Consider the following 27,599-nt stretch of genomic DNA (forward strand, 5'->3'; position numbering starts at 1 on the left):
GTAGAGTGTTAGAGTGAAGTGGCATAGAGTGGAGGATATTGGCACGGAGTATCAGAGAAGAGTACAGTGGCACACAGTGTGGTGGAGTGTTGTAGAGTTTCGTAGAGGCTGTAGAGGTGACTGTCAGAGTAGAGTGGCATGGAATGTTGAAGAGTAGGTGTCAAAGAATGGAGTACAGTAGTCTAGAGTAGACGGGCATGGAGTGGAGTGTCGCAGAGTAGAGTATTATAGAGCGGAGAGGCAGGGTGCACAGCTCATTTACAGACATTTAAATTGTGTGGTGTGCTAGAAAAAAAGCATTTTATGTTCCATTATCTGTCAAAATTGTCAAATAAATCCTCTCACTCTGAAGTCAGAGAAAGAAAATTAAAACACCAAATGACGGAGCCGGATATTTTACCCCTGTCTTTGAACGTACAGTAAAGTTACAAGATAAAAACATGAGGGCTTATCTTGTACAGAATGTGAGGAATTGTGGAAGAACACAAGGAGCTGTGGTGAACAAGCTTTGTCCACAGGAAGGGCCAATACATGCTGGACAGCCTAAAACAAATAAAGCCAGAAAATGGAAAGCCAGAATTCTGAGTTACAAACCACAAAGCTAATGGTAAGCATAAGCAGTATACATCCCAGGGAACCTTTCAGAATGCCCACAAGAAGTCTTTTCACAACCAGACAGCGCATCGCTCTCTGGTAGGCTTCAACTTAAAAAGGCAAATATGATATAGTTAGTGCTTAAGAGTCCTGGTACAATGCCATTGGTTCAGGCCCGGCAAACTTTACCAGCCATAGTATTGTATGTGGCCATGCAAATTCTCAAAATGAGAAAACCACACATTATATCTCATCACGGTCCAAAGCTTAACATCATTATCCCCCCAAATGAATTTGCTGAATTTCCTGCATTCCCATTTTCTTCCTTACCCTGTGCAGCTCTCACCCAGCATTGAATTCTGCTACATTGTGGCAGTGTCTCTTAATCTAGAAGGGAGCTGATCAAATACCCACAAAGGATGAAAGAACAAGGGCAATGCAGGACACGCCTAGCCTCTATGTCAAGTCCCAAAGACATTGAAGGGGAAGACCTCTGTGTAAAGAGAGCACGGCCTGGGAGACACAAAAGGCAGAAAATATGAGGCAAACAAGGAGTGGGAGGCCCTTTTCCATGCACAATGTCCACTATACATTCACAAGGGAGGTCTTTAAACTGCAAGGCAGTAGGAACAGCACAGAGAAATCAAGCAGTCCTTAAGGAGTCACTGGGGAGAAAGGATCTACTTTGATAGATGCCCTCCCTCATCTACAATATAAGCAAGTATTTCTAGAGCAACAAAGATGGATTAAAAATGGGTGAAGATGCTCTTTACCTCTAGATAACTGTTTCACATGTTACTGAGAAAAGAGAGAAGAAAGCTGCTGGGAATAAGGGACCAAGCCTGAAAGATGCTCACTCTTGTCTGCCCTGCAGGAGATAAACCCATCCGGCGGGGCTCCCCAAAAGAGGAAATGTATTGACTGGCATCTGTATTCCTAAACAGATTTTGAAATATCAAATGACACTGCTCTCAAATGACTCTGAGAAGGGCTCTTATGTAATATCTAATGAACTTATTTTCTCACATTATTAGGTAACAGCCTGAGGTAAACAGCCACCATATGCTAAAAATAAAGCAATACTAAACATCATATAACTATGTTATTCATTATTGAAGTGCAAGTGCATAATCTGTATTAGAAATTACCACCCAATGTGGTCAAATGCCTTATTCGTGTCACAATTCATCACCACTACTATAAATGCTTTTCTAACTCAGCTAGTTTGAAAACTTTTTCTCATACTGTTTGAAGCCTGCCCATAAGGCATAAATTCTGCCCGACACAGAACAATTAGTTGTGTGGGTAGACCATAAATTTAGCATGCTAAGACTTTCATTACATTTTGCTTGTCTTGTATAATAATGTTAAAACCATATCTTCACTCGTGTGCCCACGTATGAGGTCCCTAAAACTTCAAAAAGCAGGATAAGTGAGTAAAAAAAGACTGGAAGAGTAACTCAGGACATTGAGCTGAGTCTCCATCACAACCAAGACATGTTAAGTTTATGAAATGACAATAACGACCTCTTCCTTCAGAACATACCTCTAATGAGCATCTCTGATATCCAGTATGAGTTGGTACAGTCTTACCCTTTAATATATTTTTAGTCCCTGCAGTACCAGTGCTTTCTGCTTGATATAACGGCTTGTAGCGATTTCTAAATATATTTAATATTTTCCTCTCTCTGGCATGGACAATCTATTGGTTTTCCAGAACTAAATGTCCTGAATTTTGTAAGGTCTATGCCATAAAAGTCTTACAAATCCTCCTGTTGGATTGACTGATTTGAATTATAATAATTTAGCATTGCTTTTAGAAGGGACTATTCCACCCTTTTTGTGATAAGTAAATTTAGTTTTCCCTCCGCTGTTTAAATCAGATTTAAACATCTCATTAACCACTTTTTTGTTCTTCCCTGCTAATTTCAGAAGGTATTTTTGTAGGACGATATAAGTCAGATCTCTAATCTTCGCCACTTACTGCAGTGAGGATGCAAGGGGCTTGTTTAAATGACAGCAGTATTACAAACTGTGTGTTTAACTTGCATCTTGCAAGTTAGTGTTAGCAAATTTACAAATTAATTTCAGTGAAAAATGAAGCGATCTCAAGTTTGGGATGCATTAACCATTAATATTGTTGGTGCCATTGCTTTAATTGAAACTTCTAATGTGCCAAATGTCAGTGGAATAAATCTTAGCTCTTTTACTGGTAATAATACTCAAACATACTCCGTATACCCGGGCACACTCCCTAGAATAGATGGACAAAGTTATAATGATCATATGTACCAAAATGTCAAAAGACACAATGCACTGTAGCTCATACGAACCACTATCTCCAATTAATACAAATTCAAAAATTGTCATAAAATGCTGATGCCGTATCCTAGATGTGATCTTTTCTATAACGATTCATAAGGACCAAAAATGCATCAGCAGCAGTGGGTATTCATCTGAAAGTAAGCACATGGTCTACAACAATGATGCAGACTCCGCTAATGAATAGAATGCTCCACACTATTATATCCTTTGTTTTTGAAAACTCTTTCTTATAGTGATTTAAGGCACTTTTTTTTAACACATACTACCTCAGTGGCACATATGGTAATACATGAATTGCTCTATGAGCCACTCAGGTTCTAGACAGGATACACAATTTCCTCACTGCTTAACACCCTAGTCATTGAACCATATATCTTAAACATCACACAATGATAATAGGTGTTAATAGTAAAGAAATGGAACATAACATTTTGCTTACATCAATGATCTGTTGCATTAAGTGCCCAATGATAAAACCTCCATTTTAATCATTGTTCAGGTAACAGAAGAATTTGAAATAGTTACTTCTCTCAAATGATCTTTCCTGAAATACTTACTATGCTAAAACTTAGCATCTAAGCATCCTTTGGAAAATTCATTTGGAAAATTATAAGTGACTGGAAGGTGCAATCTTCAGAGTGCTTAAACCTATGATATCCTTAACATTATGGTAAGTAACCAATGGGTGGGCCCAGTTGGTTAACAGAAAAGAGCTGAAAACATCTAGGCATCACAGAAGGTAGGGGAGGTACAATCAATAATTCCTCTGCAAATGACTGTATCTAATCTACCGGCCTCTGATGATAACCCCGGCCTACGAGTAGAAATGAATCCATTATAGCCTACTCATTGAAATGCTGGTTTGAGATACACCTCATAGTGGAGTAAAATTCAACTTACACTTATTGCAATCACACTGCAAAATACTGCAGCGCTGCAATTTATCTCAAAATTACATACGAGTGAATGTTTCTGTACTCACATTACATGACCTTTGCAGAGTTTATACACTTTGTTACAATAAACAAACAAAGCTCCAACCAGGAGTTAGCTTTATGTTTACGTCGCTGCTTTGCATGTCGTAGTGTCCTTTTTCAAACCATGTCCAAAGATGAAAGTTGACTGCTCCAAGCTTTCATTAAGTTATAACAGCATGCTTTTAAACACCAAATTATGGTTTATATTAGTGTGGTTTTATCATCTTACTAAAATAGAGCAATCTGTGTTCACAGGAATGCCAGTCAGATCTTTATGAATACAGATCCATGGTGAACCCAGCGATAAACTGGGCCAAGGTAGCAGTAACAATGCTGGCTGGTTGAAATGGTCCGGTCAACTGGGTATTGGGGCAAGATGAACTTGTCCAGGAATGCTCTTTAATTATTAACTACCGTTTAGCAGAGCTTTTGCCAGCAAGGAAGTAAGTACTACAGGAGGAAGGATTCTGGGGTTCTGCCTGCTGGCACAATCCCAGAATTGTGAAAGTGAGCTTCAAGATAAATGAGGGGCTCTAGCTTCGGAGTGGAGGGAAAACCTATACAACTTTCTTAGGATGTAATTTATTGCAGATTCCTGTTTGGGATCGGACATCGATTAGGTAAAAAGGTACCATGGGATACGTCTCTCAGATTAGAAATACATTACAAGTGCAACACCAGAAAGAAGACAACGGTGGATGCGGTGGAACAAAAGATGTGCTTTTTTTTATTTGTTCGAGATTTTAATATTCTCTCTACCTTTATTTAACGGTTAAAAATACAAGCTAGCTGACAGAACAATATTAAAAACAGCCACACTGTGCAAAGGCCAGTTTCTTGATCTAAACTTCATTTAAGATGGCAATATACAAAGTCGGACTTTCAGTTTTAGCTCTGATGTAAGCCAATGCCTTATGATTTTAGTAAAATAATATTCAATAGTTATAGAGGTTGTTGACAGCCCTGTATATCCATTGATCTCCTGTTGTGTCAGTCACATTGCCTTCTGCCCACATCAGCATGGCGTAATGGGTCAGCCTACTTCAACCAATGACTATGTTCACTTTGAGTGACTGCATTCAGCTCATTCACAGGGAGTACATCCACATACAAAGTATTGCCACTCAGTGTCAGGGACGACTATGGCTGTGTGTGCTGTTTTGGGACAAACAACATGTTTTTCTTCATAATTCTGTTTAATATTAGTGAGGTCCTGTTAACTCCCACATCCAAGTTTTATACAAAAAAAATGATAACAAGCACTGATAAGCTTTGCTAATGCTTGTTGTTACAGTGAAAGACTGTATTGCAGAGGTCCAGTTCTGGGGTAAGTTTTACAGACGGACAACTTCAAAATAAATCACACTTCTGGAATCAAAAAACAAATAATATTGCGAGATACAGCAAATATGGTGCAGGTCCAAACACACACGTGCAAATCTTACCAAATAATAACTGGTCTCACAGCACATTGTAACACACGTTTGTGGTTTTGAAGAGCAAAATGTCATCTTTCCTTTTGCAAACCAGAAGGTTCGCCTGTGAAACTAATGCAAGTCATTTTTCCATAGGGCAAGCCTAACATTGAAAAGCTAATTTGTTTTTGAAAGGCAGGTAACTAAGAGACCACTAAACTGGTTTTTCTACCTTACGGTTCAGTGCATATTTTTTTGTTCATTTTATGCAAATACAAAGCTCACAAAAGCATGAAGTCTTGAGCAAGCTAATCACCAAAATGTTAAACTTTATGTTCATCCAAGTAAATGTTTTTGTCAAGAATTAATAGACTGCTACTCCTCTCAAATGCAAGTATTATTGGGACACTTCACTTCCTTGTCACCTTCGTTTAGTACTGCTGCTTCTGTACTATCTATTGGTATTGGATAGATTGGTATCTATCATGAAGGTAACAGCCACAAGCTGCAAAAACCTGTTGTTCATGTTACCAAGGAATTTCTTGTTCTGCTGTATATATTGACATTTTACACACTGCTTTCATTACTACTGAAAGCCAAACCCAGCGCGTGCTTTTGTAAAAACCTTATGAACGACGTTACTTCTTAACAAACTGCAAAATGAGTTTTTTTCTAAAAAAACAATTTCTCTAAAAATATTTCTTGAACAAAAAAAGCAATATCTGTACGATATATATTATCTCGACGCCTAAGACAAGTTCAAAAGGAGGGAAAATGCTATGCTGTTCTTAAAGGGAAACAGGGGGACAGGACGAATATTTGCTTCCTACAGCGAAGTAGAAAATGGCCCAGGGAATAGGGGTCGTAAAATGAAACTTTTTCTAGGGCGGCACAAATATTTGCATCTGCTATCGTCCACCAAGGACATATTTTTTTAATTAAAAAAGTGTTTGGCTTGTTTTGTAATCAATCACCATACATTTTACTTGATCGAGTTTCCTAACGAAAGTAATCAAGTAATAAACAGTCCAAGGAAGGCATGGGTAACATATCACTTTGAAGTAAAAAAAAAAAAAAATGATGTTTCATTTTTAAGATCCCTCCTTCCCCGGTTTGGGAGAGGATAACCCCATCTCTTCAGCTTCAACCAAAAAGGTATCCAGTCCCTCAAAAAATCTGCATACTTTTACTTCATGGATTCTATGTCAATTTACCTCCTTCCTCGTGATCTGGAAAAGTGTTCCACATAAGGTGTTTTCCGAACATGGCCATTTATCAAGAACGAAACCCATGTACAGAGTCTGCACTCCATCAGCACAGGCCTTTGCCTCTACCCGGCCGCAATGGTCCCCCAGTAAAGGAGTTCTGACTGCTAAATACGGAGCTTGAGACTTAAACACCCCTTAAAGCACCTAGTAAAAGATAAATGCAGTCACTCAGACTGAGGCGCTTTGAGGGAGCAACGCATGCCGCAGTACAATCTCCGTAAGCAGGGCAAAGAGAGCTGTGAACCCTCAACTGAACTGGTTAACAAAGCGGGATGAAGGTGGTTGTAGCCAGCACCTCCCACCTCCTGGCTTCCTCGTGTGAAAAGACCACAAATGTGTGGGCATCTTCATTTTAACTACCTGCTGCACCAGGTGGGACGGAGACTGGTCTACTGAATGGAGAGAAGAAGGAGGGATGGTGGAGTATAAAGCAAGAGAAGTCTTGGAAAGGGCAGAATGATCTAAACAGTGTCTACAGGAGGGGTCTGGCCCAACTGATGCCATTCACTGAGTGAGTGAAGCAGATTTGTTTTTTTGAAACACATGAAGCCAGGGAGCAGGGCTCGGCCTTTTGATGGCCCTAGAGACAGACTGGATGCCTGGACCACTGCAACAAGGCAAGGAGTCAAACTCGACCCAACAGTACAGTACGATCAGTTTTGTTATTCTGAAGGTTAGAGGTAAAAGTCATCATGTTGGAACAATGACACTAACCTCCATGTGCGGGAAGGAGGGCCCTGGGATAATGTGCCCTTCCTCATCTAATGATGAGCTCCTGAGAACAGTGCAGAGATTCTGACTCCATGCTTATTTCTTAAAAAGGCATATTTTAACTTACACGCATTATATTTGATGTCCTCTGCATATTTCAAGTGTACAATTGATAAATGTTTGTCAGCAGAACACAAAGAAAGAAATCATGTCAGCTGTAAGTATTACTGCAAAGGTTGACCAAGATAAATATGGGAAACAGGAAATTATTCAAACAAAAGAGGTGCTATAAGAGTGACACTGTACCGATCACTGCACAACACAGTTCTAGTTCACGACTTTCAGCTGAAAACACAGGAACGGCTTGGGTGCACACCCGTGTGCGGGGCTTGGTCACGTACACATAACTAAGCCAATATAGCACCAGCCACACAAAACTCTGTACTCAGAGCGCTGAGAAGCAGTTTCTGGTCTCGCACTAAGTAGCCAGGAAACAAAAATGCTGGTAATCCTGAAAAGCCAGGACGTATATGTAACACATTCTTCCATCAGGCAGTCATTCCAATGTGGTCAATGCACTTTGCGGAAGATCAAAAAAAGGACAGATATAGCCTGAATGACTGAAGCAATCTAGCAGACAGAAACAAGGCCCTATTAAGGAAAGTAAAATGACGAAGCTAATTTCTTGGAGCGTGCATGCACGGATGCAATTATATCAACAGAGCCATTTTGGAGTCTGCGGTGTGCATTATGCTTCACCTCATAAACTAAACCTTTCATTTCATATTCTACTGCTCTCTGAGGTAACAGACGTGTCACAGTGCATCTTATGTGTGAGTTTAGGTATCTAAAAACTGCTGTAGACTGAGCACATTTTACCAAAGCCATGCACCGATGAATAAAAGATTTAGAAAACGCGCCTTTGTCTGCACTCAGGACAGGAAGCAATAGATGTAGAATATGCTGAGGTAAATACAGCCAGCGCCTGGCCTGCAGATGACTGCCGAGGTGGCTGGATAGCTTGCTCTTTTCGAAGTGGAATTTGTACTACTACACGCAAAAGAACATTGTGTACCTAAAAATATAAAGCAGCGAGTCAGCCGTGGAAGAAGCCGCTCTCCTAAAGGTTTCTTTCTATGAGAGCAAACTTTGCTTCTTCCTGGACACCACTTCCTAGGAGCTTATTATTATCGTTATTAATTATTTAGCGCATCCTGACAGAAAATTCCATTACTGCACGAGGACATTACGCAACGTGATCGCAGCGTTATCCGAGACTGCAGACTTCACGGACAGCTCAAAGCATGTTCCTGGGTTGTGTATGTGTATAGCTGGGGCCCAGCCATGCTCTACACTCGTCTCCGGTCCGGCCAAATACACCCAACCTGTGGTTGTAAAAACGCAAACCAAAGACAATCCAGGATGGATTTCTATTGCTAGTGTCTACCCTAAACCGTCCACGGAATTAGCACCCAGAAGCTCAGTAATCAAACTTAGTGCCCCAGTTTCTAGCACAAAACCTCACGGTTTCGTAGCTTTGGTGGTTTCTCCATCAATTCACAGGGTCAGGCAAAAAGTAAATCGGATAAATAAATAAATATCAATCCCTCCCACCACACCCATCAGCATTCAGCCCATCTTCTGAACTCTAGCAGACGCACCAAATCAAAGAGCACCAACTCCTACCTCCAAGAGGCGGTGCAGTCCCAAACAAGCAAAATGGGTGGACAGGGAAGCACAGAAATCCAGCTGACTTTTTCCTCTCCAAGGAACTAGAACAAATACCAGGAAACCAAACTTAAGCCCTTCCAAGATAGTTGTACATTCAGGGCAGACCCCTCCTACACTAACTAGGACGAGCTCCAAAGTGGTCATCTCACGACCCAAGGCCGCATGGTCTTCTGGAAAAGAGGATGCTTTGGCATCTTGTCTCCTAAGAGCAAATGCCTCTGTTTCAACTTGAACAAGATAGAGCATCCTGGCAAACTGCATTTAAAGACTTACCCACTTTTCTTTATACCAAAGAGGCGGGCATTTGGACCCTACAATGGGGGCCATGGGTGAAGCATTGAAAAATTACTAAGAATAGCAAAAACAGGAACGGGAAAAAAGGAGGAACCCCCACAAACAAATGTGATCTGTTCCCTCCCACAGTAGGCTCTGCTAACCTTGTTGGCCCGTGCATTCACCAATACACAGAGTACAAATATGGTACCTCAAGGACCAAATAAAAAGAGTCACAGCAATTCATTATTTCAAACCTAAATATTCTTAACGAGAGACATAAAATGCACATTCCTGAAAATCAAAAGTGCACCTCCGGTGTGCCATTTTGGGATCTAAGAGCCTGATAATATTTCTGCGGTCGGGTTACTCCGTCACAACGGAGAAGGGTCGCCCGCTCACCGAATTTCAAATTCCATCATATTCTATCAGATTTATATTTGAGCAGATGGGAGATCTGTTACCATTGCGACGGCGTAACCTGTCCTCTAAAATATAAATCAGGCCCTAAATGTTTTCGTTTTATATGGTGGACATTTCTGAGAGCTTTAGCAGTAAAGGATAACAAACTTGAACTGTCATATTCTAATCCCATCATGACCTTGAGAAAGTATTGCTATAGGAGGTTCTGCACAATATTTGTACCATCATATAAAATGTAATACTAGTTAGATCATAAATATATTCTATTCACTATCTTCTAATTAACGCAACACGCCCTCAATTCTGCCAGATGTTTAGAAATTACTGCAAAACGGCAACTGATTGTCCGAAGCAGCACATTGGTACTCACTACAACAGCAATAATTAAAAATATGGATTCTGTCCTCCGAATCTTTAGAAAGGATTAGCACAGCAAGGACAGCAGGTAACACACCGGGGATGCTGTGAATCGACATCTATGCTTAAGTGCTAAGGCACATCCACTCTCATAGGGATAGTCACTGATACAGCCAATCCTCTCGAGGGTCACACAAATCTTTTTTTTGAGGTAGGTCCTCAAGTATTTTAAGCAGCTAGAAAGCGGAAGATCCTGCCACATAACATGAAGATTCATATTAGAAAGAGGGATGAATCTCAGCAGGACTACTCCGTGTACAGAGGATAATTTATAAAATGAGTAAAAGCCTCATTAGATACCCACGTGTATCTACAACAATGTCTTAATGGGTACAACTCAAAACCTAATGTTAGAAAACCTCAAAAGAAAATAAGGTTGACCCAATCAAGGGTTACAGGATCTAGAAAGGGACAACGCCAATAGGGATGACAGGATATAGGTGGAAAAAGAAGGTCCTATGGATCCAAAAATAAATCAATGGTTCCTTTTGGATCTCTAGGAACACGTCAAGGTCTATCACCCATCATGACTAAAGTCAGTTCAATCAGACCTTATCTAATTAAAGGCATGCGCCACTGAATAAATGAAGATGTCTGCAAAATAAACCAATATCACTTAATGCATCGATATCCGTGAAGGTAAAGTCATGGCCCCATTAACCGAGTGCGCTGATTTATTCCCTAAACCCCAGATTTTTAGATTACTTCTGGATCAAGAGGAACCTCTGCCAAGGAGAAGAGCTTGATGAGGACCGGCTACTCTGCCTGTTGCTTTGCTGTGCTGGCCTGCTGCTTCTGTCCGAAGAGGGAAAGAACTGGACTTTGCTTTCTGAAATCCTGCCACTTTCTGGAAGTGGTGCCAAAATTCAGGCCCTAGGCCCTTAGAAGTGGAAGCTGGTAACATGCAGGGGAAAGTCCACGCACAGCTGTGTGTGAGTCAGAAAAATAGACGATCACCTTGGTCTTGTTTAATTTAAATAGATACTGGCTATTTTTCTTATCTGGTGTGGAGTCCTTTTGCGGTGTTTTCCCTGGGTTACTGTGTGGGCTTCGTATAAAATACTTTATACATTGCCTCTAGGATAAGCCTGACTGCTTGTGCCAACCTACCAAGGGGGTGAGCATGGGTTACCTGAGCTGTGTATCTCCCTTACCCCAACTAGAGTGATGGACCAAGTGCAAACTGCCTTCCAACCAGAGAACCCATTTCTAACAGGGCATTCAAATCAGAATAGTAAAAATCAGCAAAGAGCATTAAGTACCTATTTCCAATGAACGTATACCGAAAACAGATATTCGCCTGCAAAATGGAGGTATCCTAATAACCTTTAATTAGTACACCAACTTATAAACTGCTAAATATTATTTGTTACTCTTACAGAAGATTGAGGGGCTACCACACTCAAAAAGTTTAATCAAGATAAACACAACTGTGGACTCCAATCCCAAACTGTAGCCAGGTTGAAAACATTCAAGAAACCAGACAATCTGGACAGACTTCAATTTTGAACCAACCATAGCAAAAAGCTGAGAAAGAAAGGTAAGGAACAAACAATGTCCTGTACCATTACGTTGATGGTGTAATTCACACACCAAGTAGTCAGTAAGCTGTGGCCCATACCTATATTTAGCATATGCGAATTCTCCTCAATTAATGATTGTGTTTTAATTCCTCAAACAAGATGCTTTCAAGAGCTTAAATTGAACTGCAAATGTAAAATGATCATAACTATTTGATGACGTTCATAGGCCTAAATGCAACTTAGGAACTGCCATATACAAGAGGGTAATGAATCAACGGAATAGAATAAAACTCAGGTGCATACGGTAGAAGCAAGAAAGACATTTCAGCATAGACAACAATGCAAGGGTTAGAGGACTTCAGACCAGAATTCCTTCAATGCGAAGCCTTCAAGGACTGTTTGAGTTGCAAGGGCTTTGATGAAGAGAAAATGCATCAAGGGACAGTGGATTTATTTTGAAATTCTTCGGTCACCCCCAGAATATACACCACAAGTACTGGCTGAAATGTAGCTAGTGTCCCCAAAAAATGCCATTCCTGGGCCAAGCGAGAAGGTAGGTACCTTCAACTTCATCTTCCACCACACTTCTTCAATGAGCAAGGGAGGATTTCCCCCTGCCTATGGAAAAGGTACAAACTGTAACAAATAAACCCTTTCCTTAGACGTGACAGGAGACAAACATCACCATGATTTATCTTTCTCCTTTCCTTGATCTCGGGTAAGTATGGGTACACCCCTCCCTGACTATTAGGTAAGTTTGAGAAGTGTCAATAAAGCCTCCTACCTCGCTTGTGAAAGTCAGGGTATTTAGAAAGGGGGAGAGGCCAACGCTTCCTTGGGAGGGTATATTTTTTTATATCCTTGCATGGATAACTCGGGTAGATATTACTCTTTCTGGTGCAGGCCAGCCTCAGAGGGCTTGGGTGAAGGGCTATGCTTGTTTTGCTCCTACCCAGGCTGTCACAAGGCTGGAAGTGAGCTGTGTGTGCATGCTCATTTGTGAATATGCCACTGTTAAAGTAGTAGTCCACATAATATTTCAGATATTTCAAACATTTACAAAGATATACTAAGTTGGAGCATGCGCAAAAGACAGTCACAATCTTCTTAGATCTGCAGACGTGCTAAAAAAAAAATGTATCAACCAAGGAAAGCCGCAGAATGGTGGATAGACTGCCATGACATTAAAATAAAGTGGACTTTTGTTTCATATGTCTGTGAGGCGAAATTGTCCTATGAAAAAGACCTGTGTTATAATGGATGCCACTGGGTGATCAGCTACAGTGGTTTGTGGTTATTGCAGCCTAGTACTTAATGGTTAGGAAAAGTATTAGAAGTGTGCTTTTATTCACTATTTGGTTAAATGTGCATGCTCCTGAATTGCGTTTCCTTCTTACTAGCCTTTCAAATTATTACAACCTTCGATCAGACCACCTGTATCATCTGTTATGTGCCCTGGATTATATCAGGAACTTCACAAAGATGTCTTTTTACGGCAGAAATTGACTACATTCGTACTACAGTATCAGTTCATTCAGTACTAATAAACATGGCATATGGATCTGACACGCACTATGCTACAAAGATCTACACACATTAATTCCATGGAAGAAACACAAACCATCACTTTACACTACAAACATCTTGTTCTTTGTTATTGTTGCCTAATGTCAACATATGTTGTGTTAGCACAGGTCAGGGAGAGTTCACAGCATAGTAAAACAACCATTTTCAATGCAAAGGGTCTCGCAGTTGCTCGAGTTAGAGCTATTAGCATTGTAAACTCCGAACTGGACTTTTCTTGCCACACAAATTAAAAGAAAAAAACGCAGCGAAATAGCCCTAGTAAAATGCAGCGCGATCATGCTGAAACGGAAAACGGAAAAAACGTGTGCGATTGTGCTACGTAAATCCTAGCGTGATCGCGCTGCATGGAAAATAAACAGATAATGTAGTCTGGAAACCATACTGAAAACATCGGCCTCGTATGTTTTTAGAAGTTTACCGGTGCTGTGTAGGTGGGCTAAACACCGGAAAAGGCATGACGTATTCGTGCCTTTCACAAATGAAAGCAAGCGGATTTTAAAAGACAAGCCCACAAACCAATGAAAGTGACTGACGTGACATGGGCGTGGTTGGAAGCCCAAAGAGAGATTACTACAGGGGACGGAGGACTTTGCGCTCACCCCTAAAAAGTGATGCGCCAGCCATCCGGAATGCTACATAACTTTAGAAATCAATTATACAAATGCTGAAAATATAACACTCTAAATAACTTCTTTATTCTTCTCTCTGCAACTACTCCATATTCTAGGGAGAACAGGTCAAAAATCAGATTTAACTGTTGATGGACTGGTTTCTAACAATATAAATCAGCAAAGGAAGTTAATAATATAAATCAGCAAAGGAAGTTCATAAAATATGATTGGCCCCATTTTTGGATATCAAGCACTTTCAATGTATAGAAACTTCTCCATTACGAAAACGTAATAAGAAATAGGATTTAAAATTGAGCAGTGGTGCTCAATCACACTGGCAGCAACAATAGGTTAACACTGTACAGAGGGAGGGTGTCAATAAAAGCATAAGTCCCTCCAGCTGCGTTGCAAAACATGTGACCATCACTACTTACATGACAAAACGCACATGACAACTCTAGGCTTTTTTTTAATGCTAACACAAACCAAAGAACTGCATACAGGAACTTCATTTGAAGACAGTCTGTCCCTTTATTAAAGCGCTGTAACGGGAAACCCACCAGCTTTTCTTTCAATAAGGGGGAGGTGGGAAGCAGCAATCATGGAACTGCTGCCGTTCAAAGAAAATTATTTCTCACCTCTAGCCATGAACTCGTGTGACACCAGGGCATTGGTGAACTGGAAAATTAAAAGGAGCTACTTCCATTATTACATTCTCCTGAAAACACTCTATTTAGCTTCCATCCATTTTTTATGATTATAGAAAAAAAAAAACAGCAAAATACTTTTTGTTCCACAAACTTAAAAACTGATTTTATAGATAGTCACAAAAATATCATCTATTCCTAAAATGTCATGTTTAAATACTGCAAGTCAACAATGAAAGTATAATATCAAGCATCTAAAATTAAGAAACTGTATGCTCCATAAAAAGTGAGTCCTTTTATTTTATTTTATTTTTTTAGGTCTGGGGTTTGACAGCAGAGCAGTCAAGCGGATCTATTGCTGACAATGTGCAATGTCACAGACTATAAGTAGGTCCGAATTCCAAAGTATTTAGTGTTTACTGCACTTGGTATTTAAAGGGTGTGTTACATACCTCATCCTTTGTTACATTTCATCAGGTCAGGCCTGCTGGAATTTAACAGTGGAAACGAGCACTCTATTTACTGTAGGATGCACATTTTGGAATAAAAAGCACTTAAAATTGCATGTTACTGCACCAAAATCTGCATGTTATTCCACAAAAACTTAGAAAAGGTGTTATTTAACACACCTGATAAATGTTGATTCCCGGGGGGAGGGGGGTCGTATTTTATCAGGTGTGATACGTAGCCTACTCTTTTAGTCAGAGCCTTAAAATGAGTTTTACGTGTGTCAGTTTCAATTACTGGCTTCCTTCAAGCACCCAGCTTTACCTACTGGAAACACGTCTTGGTTCTGTCCAGTGGAGCACTCACCCACCTCTGACCTTACTGTATTGGCTGCTTGACAGTATCCTTTCATCTCCATTGAGAACTTGCATTGAACTGCATGCAGGGCTCTTTTAAAAACATAGCTCTGGTGCCTTTAAAATGCTTGTGTTGCAAGCATTAGCATATTAAATTTGAGACCTACTGGCTTTACGGTTTTATTTCTCCTTTAGTCTGAGCTCTGTACGAGCTTAGAAGATATGAAGTAAAACATAAAGTACACTGATGACCATTTTTAGGTCTCACTAGAGACAGCACATGCCCTTTTGCTTGCAAGATCTTTCATTAACCTGAAAGGTGCTAGAGACCGCTAATTACTTACCATTGCTTGGCTTCATCATCACTCTCATTTCTTTGCTTCTCATTTGTCAGCATCTCCCAGTTTCACTTTCTTTTCATCTATTTCACCCTTTGCTAAGGCATGGATCAGTTACTGATTGATCTCTTTATTAGTATACTTTCATTACTCACGCTTGGATTGATGTGCTTTTAAAAAAAATCTAATTCTAGCACTCCATTGTAGTGCCTGTGTTTGTAGGCCATCTCTCAGCTCCGGTGTGACTGCTTGCCCCATTTCCATCCTGCTGTTTTTGGTGTTACTAGCACCATCTCGCCCTCCTCCCATTGTCTGTCGCCTTGCACACCTCCACCTGTCTGTCCTCTCGCTGCCCCCACGCTATCCCTAGTGTTGCTTGCAGCTCCTGTCATCTGTCATATAGCTGTCTTCTTCCTGCGTCCCTCATGTTGCTTTCCCCATCCTGCCCTCAACCCGTTGTCAGATTTGGCCCGTCCACACACTGGTCTTAACAAACAAAAAAAAGCAATATGATGCAGCCAGCGCTCCCCATGTCATAGAGCTTTTTTATTTTTTTGAATTAACTTTATTAGCTGGGACGCCCTGCCCAGTTGTTGCATGCCCCACCACCCACTACTATGTTGTTGCTTGCCCCCTCCAGCCCTCCTGTGTGATTTCATTCACTATTTGGTTAAAGTGTGCATGCCACCACATGCAATTTCCTTCTTACTAGCCTCTCAAATCCTTGCCACCTTCAAATCATACCACCTGTATCATCTGTTATGAGCCATGGATTGTATCAGGATCTTGAAGAGGTTGTCTTTTTACGTCAGATATTTACTACATTTCTACTAAAGTATCATGCTAATAAACATGGCACATACACACTATGCTAAAAAGATTGGATATATATTAACTCCATGGAAGAAACACAAACCATCACTTTACTCTAATAACATCTTGTTATTTTGTTATCGTTGCCTAATGTCAAAATATATTGTGTTGGCACAGGTCAGACAGAATTCACAGAATGGTAAAAAAGAGAGGCTCCAGCCATCAAGAATGCCACAAGGCCTTAGACATTCATTATGCAGATGCTGAAATATAACACCCGAATTTAAATAACTTATTTATCCTTCCCTCTGTAAATATATCAATTTCTAGGGAGAAAAGGTCAAACATTCAGAATTAACTCGTCTGACTAGTTTCCAACACTATGATTGAGGACAGGAAGTCAATAAAATATGAATGACCCAATTTTTGGATATCAACCACTTTCTTTGTTTGGAAACTTCTCCATTACGAAAAAGTAATTGGGAATAGGATTTGAATTGAGCAGTGGCGGTCAATCACACTGTTGGCAACAATAAGTTGACACTGTACAGAGGGGAGGTGTCAATAAAAGCATAAGCCCCTCCAGCTGCATGGCAAAACATGTGGCCATCACTCGTTAAATGATAAAAAGCACATGTCAACTGTACGCTTTTTTAATGCTAACACAAACCATAGAACTGCACATTACCGGGCCCTTCATTTGAAGAGATATTGGCCCTTTATTAAAGCCCTGTAACATGAAACCCAAGGGGCAGGTGGGAAACAGCAATCATGGAACTGCTGCCTTTCAAAGAAAATGATTTCTCCCCTCCAGCACTGAATTCGTTTGACACCAAAGAATCGGTGACCTGAACAATTAAAGGAGCGACTTTCATTACATTCTCTTGAAAACACATTATTTAGCTCCCTTCCATTTTTTTGAGAATATCGACAAAACATAGCAAAATACTTCTTTGTTCGGCTGCTATGCAACACGGTTGAATTTTTTTTAAAAAACGCTATAACGCGTACATCATCATCGCATCAAAGTGCTTTTATTTTTTACTTGCAGCTATTTTGCACAGCAGTCGAGCTGTTGTACAATAAGGCAAAAAACATTGACAAAGCCAACAGCTCGTGCATAGGCGAGACCTATTGGCTTTGCTAATGTTGGTTCTTAAATGATGTATTTAGCTATATACCAATTATATCAGCAAACGTATTTGTGGTGCACTGCGCAACATTGGTTTTCTAAAATCGTGGATACGGACTACCCTCAATCCGATCAACGAATAAAGGACAGAACCCTGCAAAAAGGCACCACTACGGTCATATACTAATGAGAGAAATGCAATATACGGATGAAGCTGATAGCTTCAATAGTGGAGAGGACATATAGCATCAGATTTGAGAAAAATACTGTAAGAGCTCAGTACTGATGATGGGACCTGCAAACGGGTATCCCACTTTGTCAAGTCAAGGAAGCTATTACAAAAGTGAAAAGCAAGCAAACCTCTGGCCTTAACCTGCTCCCCACAGAGATGTATAAAAAAACACTCCAAGCTCGAGCACACACCATAATGGCTACACCTGGCAGCTCTAAAGAAGAGGTCACTATTACGGATGTCAGGCACGCAACTATAAGAAACAAAGGTCCTAGCAAGAATTCTGGCCTCCAGACAGATAGGGCTCATATCAACCCTCATACATAAAGACCAGCCTGGGTCTAGGCCAAGATGCTCTACAAAGCTCCATTTAAGGAGGCTACAAAACTGGTTAGTGAATAAGAGGAGTCGGCCAGCTCCATTCGCCATACTTTCTTTGATGACTAAAAAGCAATTGACTCAATACACCAACAGTATTTAATGCTGAAAACCCGGAAATCTGGAAAAAACTGTCTTTGGTCCAGTGTTTTGTAGTAGGGTTGCTTGTTCTTTATGCCATGGCAGGCAGAGTAAATGAGGTGACCTCTGCTTCCTGAAAAAGGGCACCCAATAAAGGAGTCTGTGTTCTCCACTGCTTTTTGCTTTACGTGTAGAACCTCCAGCAAACTGGATCAGGTTAGCAGAAGGGATTAAAAGCACCATGGCTATTGTCAGCTCTGATGGTGAAGATTTGGCTATATACAGAAACCTCCAGACAGGAATCAAGATAACTGAAAGGCCATTAAATATCTACGGATGAAGGAAATGCCCAAGGTTCAGGATTGCCAGGCCCGAAATATAGAACGTAAACTATTAGTTTCAGTCAGATGTGTGTGGATGGAGGATTCTTCCACTAAAACTCATGGGTGCGGCAGCAATCTTCAAGATGATTACCTCACCAAAGTTACTCAATGTTCTGCAGAATACTCCCTAATCCATATCAGATGGAACCTTTGACAGGATTGATTAAAAGGTCTGAACCCTTTTCTGGGATGGAAGGTCACTAAGAATTGGAATGAAAATGTTAACTAGAACAATCTATAATCGGGGTGGCACTTCCAGATATCTGAGCCTACTACTGGGCCTCAGAGATCCTCCCAATAAATGAGTGGCTCTCTGCTTGTGGGAAGAAAAGTTGCAGCAGGAAGTAAAAGTGGGAAACATGATTGAGGGAGGTGCGATAAAACAATCTGCAGTACTGCAGACTGATTAAGAAATGGCTTTGAGACAGTTGTTCAAATCTGTCCAGTTCAGGCATGCCATACAGGCAGATATAGACTGCTAGTTCTGAAGCGGAGGAGTAGTGGGAAGAATCCCCTTGATGTACAAAACCCTCAATAATAGTATGCCAGACGGGCTTCAAAAACTGAGATTGAAAAGGGAGACTGATGCTGGGGAAGATGAAAGACATAAATTGAGAGGCAGCCCTGATGCACCAAGGAGAAGTGGAAATAAAAATGCTACTACGCTGATACAACTGAAAATTCTCCACAGCTCGTACTATGAAAGAAGAAAGTTATAGAAAACGGGAAGAGACCCATCTGCCTGAAAAGTGAAGAGTAGGAGGGTTCTTCATTCATACAATTTGGGGATGCAATATAATAACAGAAGCACTGATGTACTATTCGGTTTGAATTAGGTACAATTCTCAACATAGAGATTCCCAAACGATGCGGGCCTACCCCAAAAAAAGCATGTATCTTGCAGGTTTGCACTGGTTTATCAAGAAACTGGGGATGGGGGGGGGGGAAGGAGTCTCATAGAATGCCAATGTCAAAGGAATGACAAGATGGCATGGATATGTACATGGCGGCAGAAAGAGCAACTTACAAAGTCAGGGTTGGTCCTGGGAAGTTCAAGAAGATATGGGGCAGGAGAGGGGAATGTTACGGATTTGGAGTAAGTGATTTGCCTCTGGATGATCCTGAATGAGAACAAATAATTGAACAAGGGATGTAAACTGTCTTTCACAAGTGACTACCAAGTCATTGATATTATATGTATTTATTGGATCTGAATGGCTTACTGTGTATAGGAGATCTTTGGTATACGAGAACCAAAATGATTATTGTACTGCTACAAGAGGATTATTGTTATAAACTGAAAAGATAATGAACACATATTAAATAAATACAATATTCAAATGTTAACAACATAATATGGGAGACAGAGAATAACGATTGCGTCTAGGGACAAACCATGACCCGATTCCTCCATACACCTAAAGCCAAGTTAAGAAAAGAAAATAGATATTTTGTTTTGGGGGTGCGGAGGGTGGCACATGGAGTAGAAATTCATAGAAACTCATGGCACAAATAGATTTATAGAAGTCCGGAGCATGAGGAGGCAGAATAGGATGCACGTAAAAGAAAGAGTTAAAAAATCCGAAATTATTCAGTGAAAAAGAAACGAAAAGATGAAAGGCAGGTATAAAATAGCAGGTGCCTAACACACGGAAGTGATACTTGGATGGGGAGAAAATTAAATGAGCCTGCAAAAAGTATGGAAAGATTACAATTTACACACTTTCCACAGGTTGCTAAGTTTTGTAAACTTTGCAAAATTTCACTTGCAGGCAGATGTCGTTGCAATGCAGTTTTAGCAGGAGAAATATTCTGCAGAAATGCATTTGAAATAGTGAACTATCCATATATAACTAGATTATTACCTATTTTTTGGGCAAAACGAAACTTTGCAGGTTTATTTTTTCAGGTCACATGAGCAAAGGTTATACAGCTTTTTAAAAAAAAAAAAATAAATAAAAAAAAAAAAAACTTTTCAATTTTTGATTTGACCTCTGACATAATTGATGCTTATTAGAAAAATACATATTTACTCAATGAAGAAAATTGTATCATGGTTTGTTAAACAGGTCAATTAAGCTTTAGCATATGCCAATTCAGTGCTCAACTCACAGTACAAACTAATGCGTCCAGAGGTCTCAATTTGCCCATTGCCTTGGCTATGGGTGTTCTGGCAGATGCATCACTCATTTTGTCCATCACTATGTAGTGGCATAGCAACTCAAACAAAGAAAGTAAGACATTTTTGATTACACCGAGAGAATGGCATCACCATCCAGCGAGTTTTGGTTTTCTTCAATACATCATCTAAAATGATCCTTTTATTCACTTAACTCTTTCTGGGAATTTAGCTAATACTTAGTCTTCAACTATCCGTCCATTTTTAAGGAAGAAAATTGTATATCTGTATTTCCCAAAAGAAAACGAACATGCTCTTGGTTGCCTTATAATGATATGTTTATAGGCACAAATGTTACTTAGTATGCATCAGTCACCGTGTTTCATAATATATTCATTAACTTCCAGAAAGAAAGAACTCCTTAAACACTGTTTCTTCATTTTATTGTTCGTTTTATTTCGAATCAGTATCCAAATTCAGTTTTCTTTATTCAATTTCGAGTATATCTCAATCTAATCCTTTGACATTATATAGATTGTCTAATGTTATTCTTCTTTATCACATTGTAGTGATGGCCAAATCCAAACAATAAGCCTCATATATGTCAGCGTGGTTTGTGGAATTAGTCACTTTCTCATGATGTTTAGTTATTGAGAAATATACATGTTTTAGGTTTCAGAGCTACTGATTCATTCATATTTGCCATACAAAACTATTTGCATACATTATATGAGATTATTACCATCCTTCCATTGTGATAGACGTCTCTGTCTTGTATTTCACCCACCACCTACTGCTGTAGAAGTAAGCTAATTCAATCTTGTCCTTTCAAGGACATAGCTGCTGTGGAATATTTCTATCTGGAAATGAGTTCCGGTGCATTTCGAAGAGAGTTAAGATAATAGAACCACATGCAAATTACAATAGTCAACAAGTTCTATCCGACTGTGGCCAATTCAATTTCAGCATCTCTAGCTTGGTGAGACTGTGTGATTAAAGTCACCATTGACTAGAAAAGTCAAATTTCTGTTTCGGTCACCCTGATTTGCCTTCCCCTTACCGATTTTTAAATGGTCACCGACTGACATTACTAAAACCACTAAATCACGCTGACACATCTGGAAAGGTGATGCTGAAGGGAAGTGTGATGATACAATTTAGGGTATGTTTCTACCCAGTGATAGTTGTCTCCGTACTCTCAAGCCTTTAGAAACTGCTTCTGGGATGTCTCATAGTGCGCATTCTTAAAACAAACAAAAAAAATAGTATTTTCTACGTATTTCAGAGCTGCACCAGTAAGCCAAAACTAAACTCTGCAAAGAAAAATCCACTCGTGGTAATCATGTGTGTATTTTTGTTGCTGAGGAGAAGTGGGTCGATTGTAACCCATCATTATGGCAACTGCAAAGGTAACCTTCACTGAATTCAGCATCATAAATTGTGGTCCAGCCCCCGCCATGTGAATGTGATCAAAGTATTCAATCCAGTAACACACTGTTTGACCATTTCCTTTGCTTTGCATTAATTTGAAAAACCCTGTTCACTCAATATTTAATGGCACTTTAAAGGCTTTGTCACTAATCACTCCCTCCTTCTCATCACAACCATAACAATATGAGGATTAATACCATGTGGGAGACCAGACATGGTACTTGTTCTTTACATTTGAAAAAGAAGCAAGGAGTCTAGCTTTTCAGATAGAAATCCTCTTTATTTGTTTCTATGACAAACAAAGCGCTAAGTAATGATATCTCCGAGGACATGTGAATTCTGGCTATTTCTGGGATGGGTTGAGGGGTTTCTGCTTCTGCATGCCTCTTAAACAACTTGTCTTCTTTGATGAGGCATTGCTCCACAGATGTATCCTTACACTTCTCTTCCTAGTGTTTTAAATAAGGTTACAGCTTCTTACTTTCCTCCTGAGTGGTGGTTCTTTTAAGTCTGAGCTCTTGAAAGTTAAATGGGGAAGTACTACAACTCTTGTTATATAAGGAGTCGAATCTGTGGTACTCAGAATCATTCTCCCCTGCAGGCTAATTATCATTGGCCTGCATGAGGCAGGCTTGACTGTGCTGTACCTATAAGGTGTAGAATACAGTTCTGGAGCAGAGATAATGGCTTGGGTGAGGAATGTGACCCAGCTTAACCTAAGCAGGGCAGTTTAGGAGAGCATAGGAACCTCATAACTTAAACATGACCGGAAGAGACCTGTACTTTTGCAGATAAGTGATAAGGGGCGCTTGGAGAAGAGAGGTATTTTGGTCCCAAAACAACCTTTAGCCTCTTGGTTTAGTCTTAGTGAAAAAGGGAAGCTGGCTATAGAACTACTCTGGAGTACTTAAGTTGGAGTGGACTGCTCCTTACCTTAAATACACCCCTAGATGTGCCACAAGTTCCTTCCAGAGACAGATTTTGCTGTGTTGGATTTTACTAAAGATGGTGCACTGCGGAAAAGAATGCAGTGAGGAAAATAGGATATGCAGCAAACGTTTGCCCTTGGGAGCTTTTTGCTTATTGGTCAGAGAAAGTCAAGTAGTCATCCCCACTCATTGGCTACTGCACTGAACAAAGCAGCACCTTGAATCCAAATCCTCAGAACACTTTCTGGACAGAACAGAGATAGACTGGACCTGCTGTCTATAATCTGTGTAGAGACTTTAAGGGCTTGACCTGCTCCTTGTCCCAAGCGCCAAGAAGTGGACTCAAGGGGTCCACTGGCTGACCTTCTATGTGGGTATAGCAACAGAAAATTCTGCAAGTGGCATATCCTGGAGTGACCTACTGATCAATTACAACTGGACCTGGACTGGCCCATGTTGGTGGCCTCTACTAGAGAGTGTTCTGGCTGCCCTGGCCCTTACGTGCTGTGCCTGAGGTCATGGCATCCTTTTAAGTGGCTAAGAGAAACTGCCTTAGAAAGTTTGATAAAGCTGAGACTTAGAATAATTTTGGACTTCCAAGACCTCCAGAGCTTCAAAGGAACTTTACAGCAGAGGTGTCAGATTTCACAAAGATTTTGTTGTTCAACTGGAAGATATGGAGCTAAAAAAAAAATAAAAAAAAAAAATAAAAAAAGGGACTACATCCAAAGGTAGATATATTGACTGAGTGAAGGCACAAAAAGTATACTGCCAATGAGAAGACTTTAGAGGCTGCAAAAGTTGAATTTTCCCATTCTGAGCTTTTCTGGGTAAAACCAAATGCTTCCGTTGTACCTCATCCAGCAGTTTTCTGGATTCAAGAGAACTTCATCAGATATAGTCAACAATGCCCCGGTAGAGTTGTTTTTGACTTCCATAAAAAAGACTAAGCCCGAAGACAATAACTTTGACCGGGACAAGCCACTTGACCTATCCAACGTCGGTTCCACCGTGGTCAACTTTAAATTACACGTAGGTCCCTGTGAACTGTAAACAGTGGTATATGATTGCCACTTTACCGTTTCTTATGCCTTAAAAACCTTAAAAATGTTTATTTGATGGGGCTTTACTCATTGTAGTGTCATTTTTCTTACTCAATTTTTCTTAATTTCTAAAACTTGGTTGTGATATGTACCTTGTTTTCTTTTGACTGTTTAGTGCTGCTAAGTAGTTTGAACATTTCCCTAAGTTAAATCAATCTGCATTAAGCTATAGTTACCAGAGGTTGAAAGAGTGAGTTTGACCTTAAAGGATTTTGGGACTTATGCCTTGAATAACAATCACATCCTCAACACCTAGTAACCCATTGTCTTACATATCTCAACCACTGCATGATGTAGCAACCATTTGAACCACTCAGTAAATACATTCAGACAGCACTGTTATGATCAACAGTTAACTAGAACACCAAAAATGTACAGCCTTCATTGTAGACTCCTCAAAACTTTGTAAGGTGATGTAAGCATTAAGAAACATCTTAAAAGACTCTGGTGTAATCACAAACTTCAAATTACAAATGGTCTTACTTTGCTTTGTTAAAGGGGTGTGTTTCAACTGCCCCACTATATAGAAAGTGTGATAACACCACAAATACAGAAATCAAGTATTCAAAGAGAATTCTGAAATGCAGTTGGCAAGGATAGAAAAATCGGAGCTTGCTTTTCATTGAAAAATATAAAATTTACAAAACAGTGTGGCAGCAGAATTAGCATCAAGCAAACGTCTAAAACAAAAGGAGCTTAACTCTTTAATTTTATATGGCAGAAAACATAATACAATCAAAATGGTTGCTTGCTTCTAACATTTGTATTAAGGCTAATGCCTTCAAAAGTTACTGTTACAAATGTATGGGGATAATCTGATTAAACAGGCTCTTGAGATCAGTGGTAATATGTATTTATCAATATTGGTATTTGGTGTTTACCAATGCCATCAGCACTGGAGCACTCCGACTAGATATCCAAGTTACTCTCTTTAGGAACAGAAGTAAGAGAGGTACAGTGTAAAGCAATACACAAGTATTTCAAAGGGGGAAGTTATACAAATTTAAAAGATGTAAGCCCTTACAATGTAATGTACTACATCAGGAGTCACTAGCTCACAGCCACTACATAGGGATAGAGGGAGGTGGCCAGGGAAAGGGATAGGAAAAGGCGAGGGAGGGAATGTGTGCACACAAACATATTTTGTTTATTATACATCTCTGCAAATACATTTTGTTATTTTATGTTTGAGGGGGTTTGTCAGAAAATGTAAAAGATTTTGCGAGAGATCGTTAATAATAGACCAGAGGTCAATTTGTTTTGATTCAGATTTCGTAGCATTAGCCCTTTCCATCAATATTATCTTTTGATCCTTGTTAAACTATTTATCAAAAAGAGAGCAGTAGCTTTATTCTACCTATTAGCAATTATTACCCTACCAACACCAGGTGCTAATTAAATCAGATGTTTCCTAATTTTATTATGTGGCTGATGTAACTTCCAAACCTTGATTAGGGCTGATCTTGCAACAAACAGTATTTCTTTATCTGTCATTTCTTTAATAAGAGAAATATTTTCCGAGCTATACTTGCCGGGCATAAAACAGTCTACAGTTTCCTCTTTAAATCTGGGTCATATGTGTTCTATTTTAGACTATATTTTTTCAACTATTGGGGTTATAATAAGAAGGGTGAATGTGGGCTTATTAAGTGTAGGGTACAAAGCTAAACAACCTTCCAGTTTGTAGTTAGCTCATGTGTCCATTCTGAGGTCTCTATAAATAATTTGTAATCAACTTGCGAAATAGGAGTATTCCAACAAACAAATACCACAAAACGCATGTCTATGTTGTAATAAGTATCCTTGAATATAGAGCAGCTAAAAGGAGCTCTTCATTTGTATATTTTAAAAGGCTGACCCCTGCTTACTACTTTCCAGTCTTAATATAAAGAATGGCTTATACAGGCCCCAAGACCAATTTGAAGTCTACATGCGCTGCAGAACTTTGATACTGACAAATTTAATGCACTCTTAAGAAATGGTGATCTAAAGAATTTAAGATAACATGACAAAGACACGTTCATGATAGTCTGTGCCCAAAGTAACAAGACTACCTGGAAGTCAATAATCAAGGATTAAGGTACACAATCTGAGAGAGCAGTTACAAGCCCACTTGGTTCAAGGGGGGTTGCTAGATGAACACCACCCACACCAAGCTTCAAATGGCTTGTTTCTTGAAATTAACGGACAGTCAATATTTTCAGTTGATAGAGGCAGAAAAAGGGACAGGTAACACACACTGTTAGGGATGGTTCACTTTTCTTGACGTTATTCATAATAAATATACCGCAAAGTGCTTCCATCATAGCATAGGACAAACTAATGTTTACACGGTTACAAAGTTCAGGTTGCTCAATGGAAGGCATCAAATGCTAAAACTGAAAAAACACGAAATCCTATCGTTTTTATGAATTTGACAGGGCAAGTGAACATCTTCCAGTTGGTAGATATTGCCAGCGTCTCTTCATGTTTGCCAGACGCAGGGCGAACAATTACTTGTACTTGTGACCAACTGCAGCACAAGCAGTATTGGTAGCACTGAGACAGTTAACTGCCCTAACACATCAGTGATGTCATAGTTTTGACTCCATCACCGACAGTATACTGTAGTCATAGTCCACATAGTTCCCAAGAGACACTCATTAGGGGGCAACAAACTGAAGTTTTCTGGTTGAGAACTTGCACGTTTCATCAAACAAAATGCTTACTTCATAAAGATACGCGGTGGAGGAACAGCACTATGTGTCGATGTACGAGTTACAAGTACCCAAAAGCTTACTCTTTCTCCCGCAAATTATTGCGCAGTGAAGAATAGACTTACAGCGTGTGCCCGCAGACGTTCACCATCAGCTTCAGGGAAGGGTTCCTGTACTTGGTGGTCTTGCACCGCGGGCATCCCTGGTCATCCATCTCTGCTCTCTAATGCAATAGAAACAACCTGCAAGTGTCCCGCTCACACATCAGGTTTTCCTGCGCAGCGGTCCTACTTCTAACACAGACCAGGCGGGTGCCAAGACCGGCAGCAATCTGTTCCGCCGAATAAAGGTCGGCAGCTGCAGCGCCAGCACAAGACACACTGGTGCTGGGTTTCTCGTGAAAGCAGAGCGCTTTTCAATCATGCGGTCTTTAATGCCATACATTACAACTGTGGTCATATAAAAAACAGAACTATCCATGCGCACTGATAAACATAATATTTCTTTTTCCTATTGATTAAGCTACCATTCCTAACAACCATCGCTTGAAATGCTACAAATAGTTATCCGGATATAATGTTCTCATTGAGTCAGTATCCTGCGTATTAGTGCTGCCAAGCGGACTCGTTATTTTGTGACAATTTTAAGTCAATACTGGT

The 27,599-nt window shown here is 40.0% G+C and overlaps 1 protein-coding gene across 1 annotated transcript in view; it reads right to left on the bottom strand.

Moving 5' to 3' along the window:
* Positions 1-27,290, bottom strand: part of MNAT1 (MNAT1 component of CDK activating kinase) — a 386,226-nt gene extending 358,936 nt beyond the window's left edge. Inside the window, exon 1 of the mRNA XM_069207410.1 lies at positions 27,066-27,290. Coding sequence (XP_069063511.1) covers positions 27,066-27,154 — 89 coding nt within the window. The 5' untranslated portion in view covers positions 27,155-27,290. The remainder of the gene's footprint in view (positions 1-27,065) is intronic.
* Positions 27,291-27,599: the final 309 nt, after the last annotated feature.

This window comes from Pleurodeles waltl, chromosome 9, assembly GCF_031143425.1.
Source record: "Pleurodeles waltl isolate 20211129_DDA chromosome 9, aPleWal1.hap1.20221129, whole genome shotgun sequence".
Lineage (NCBI taxonomy): Eukaryota > Metazoa > Chordata > Amphibia > Caudata > Salamandridae > Pleurodeles > Pleurodeles waltl.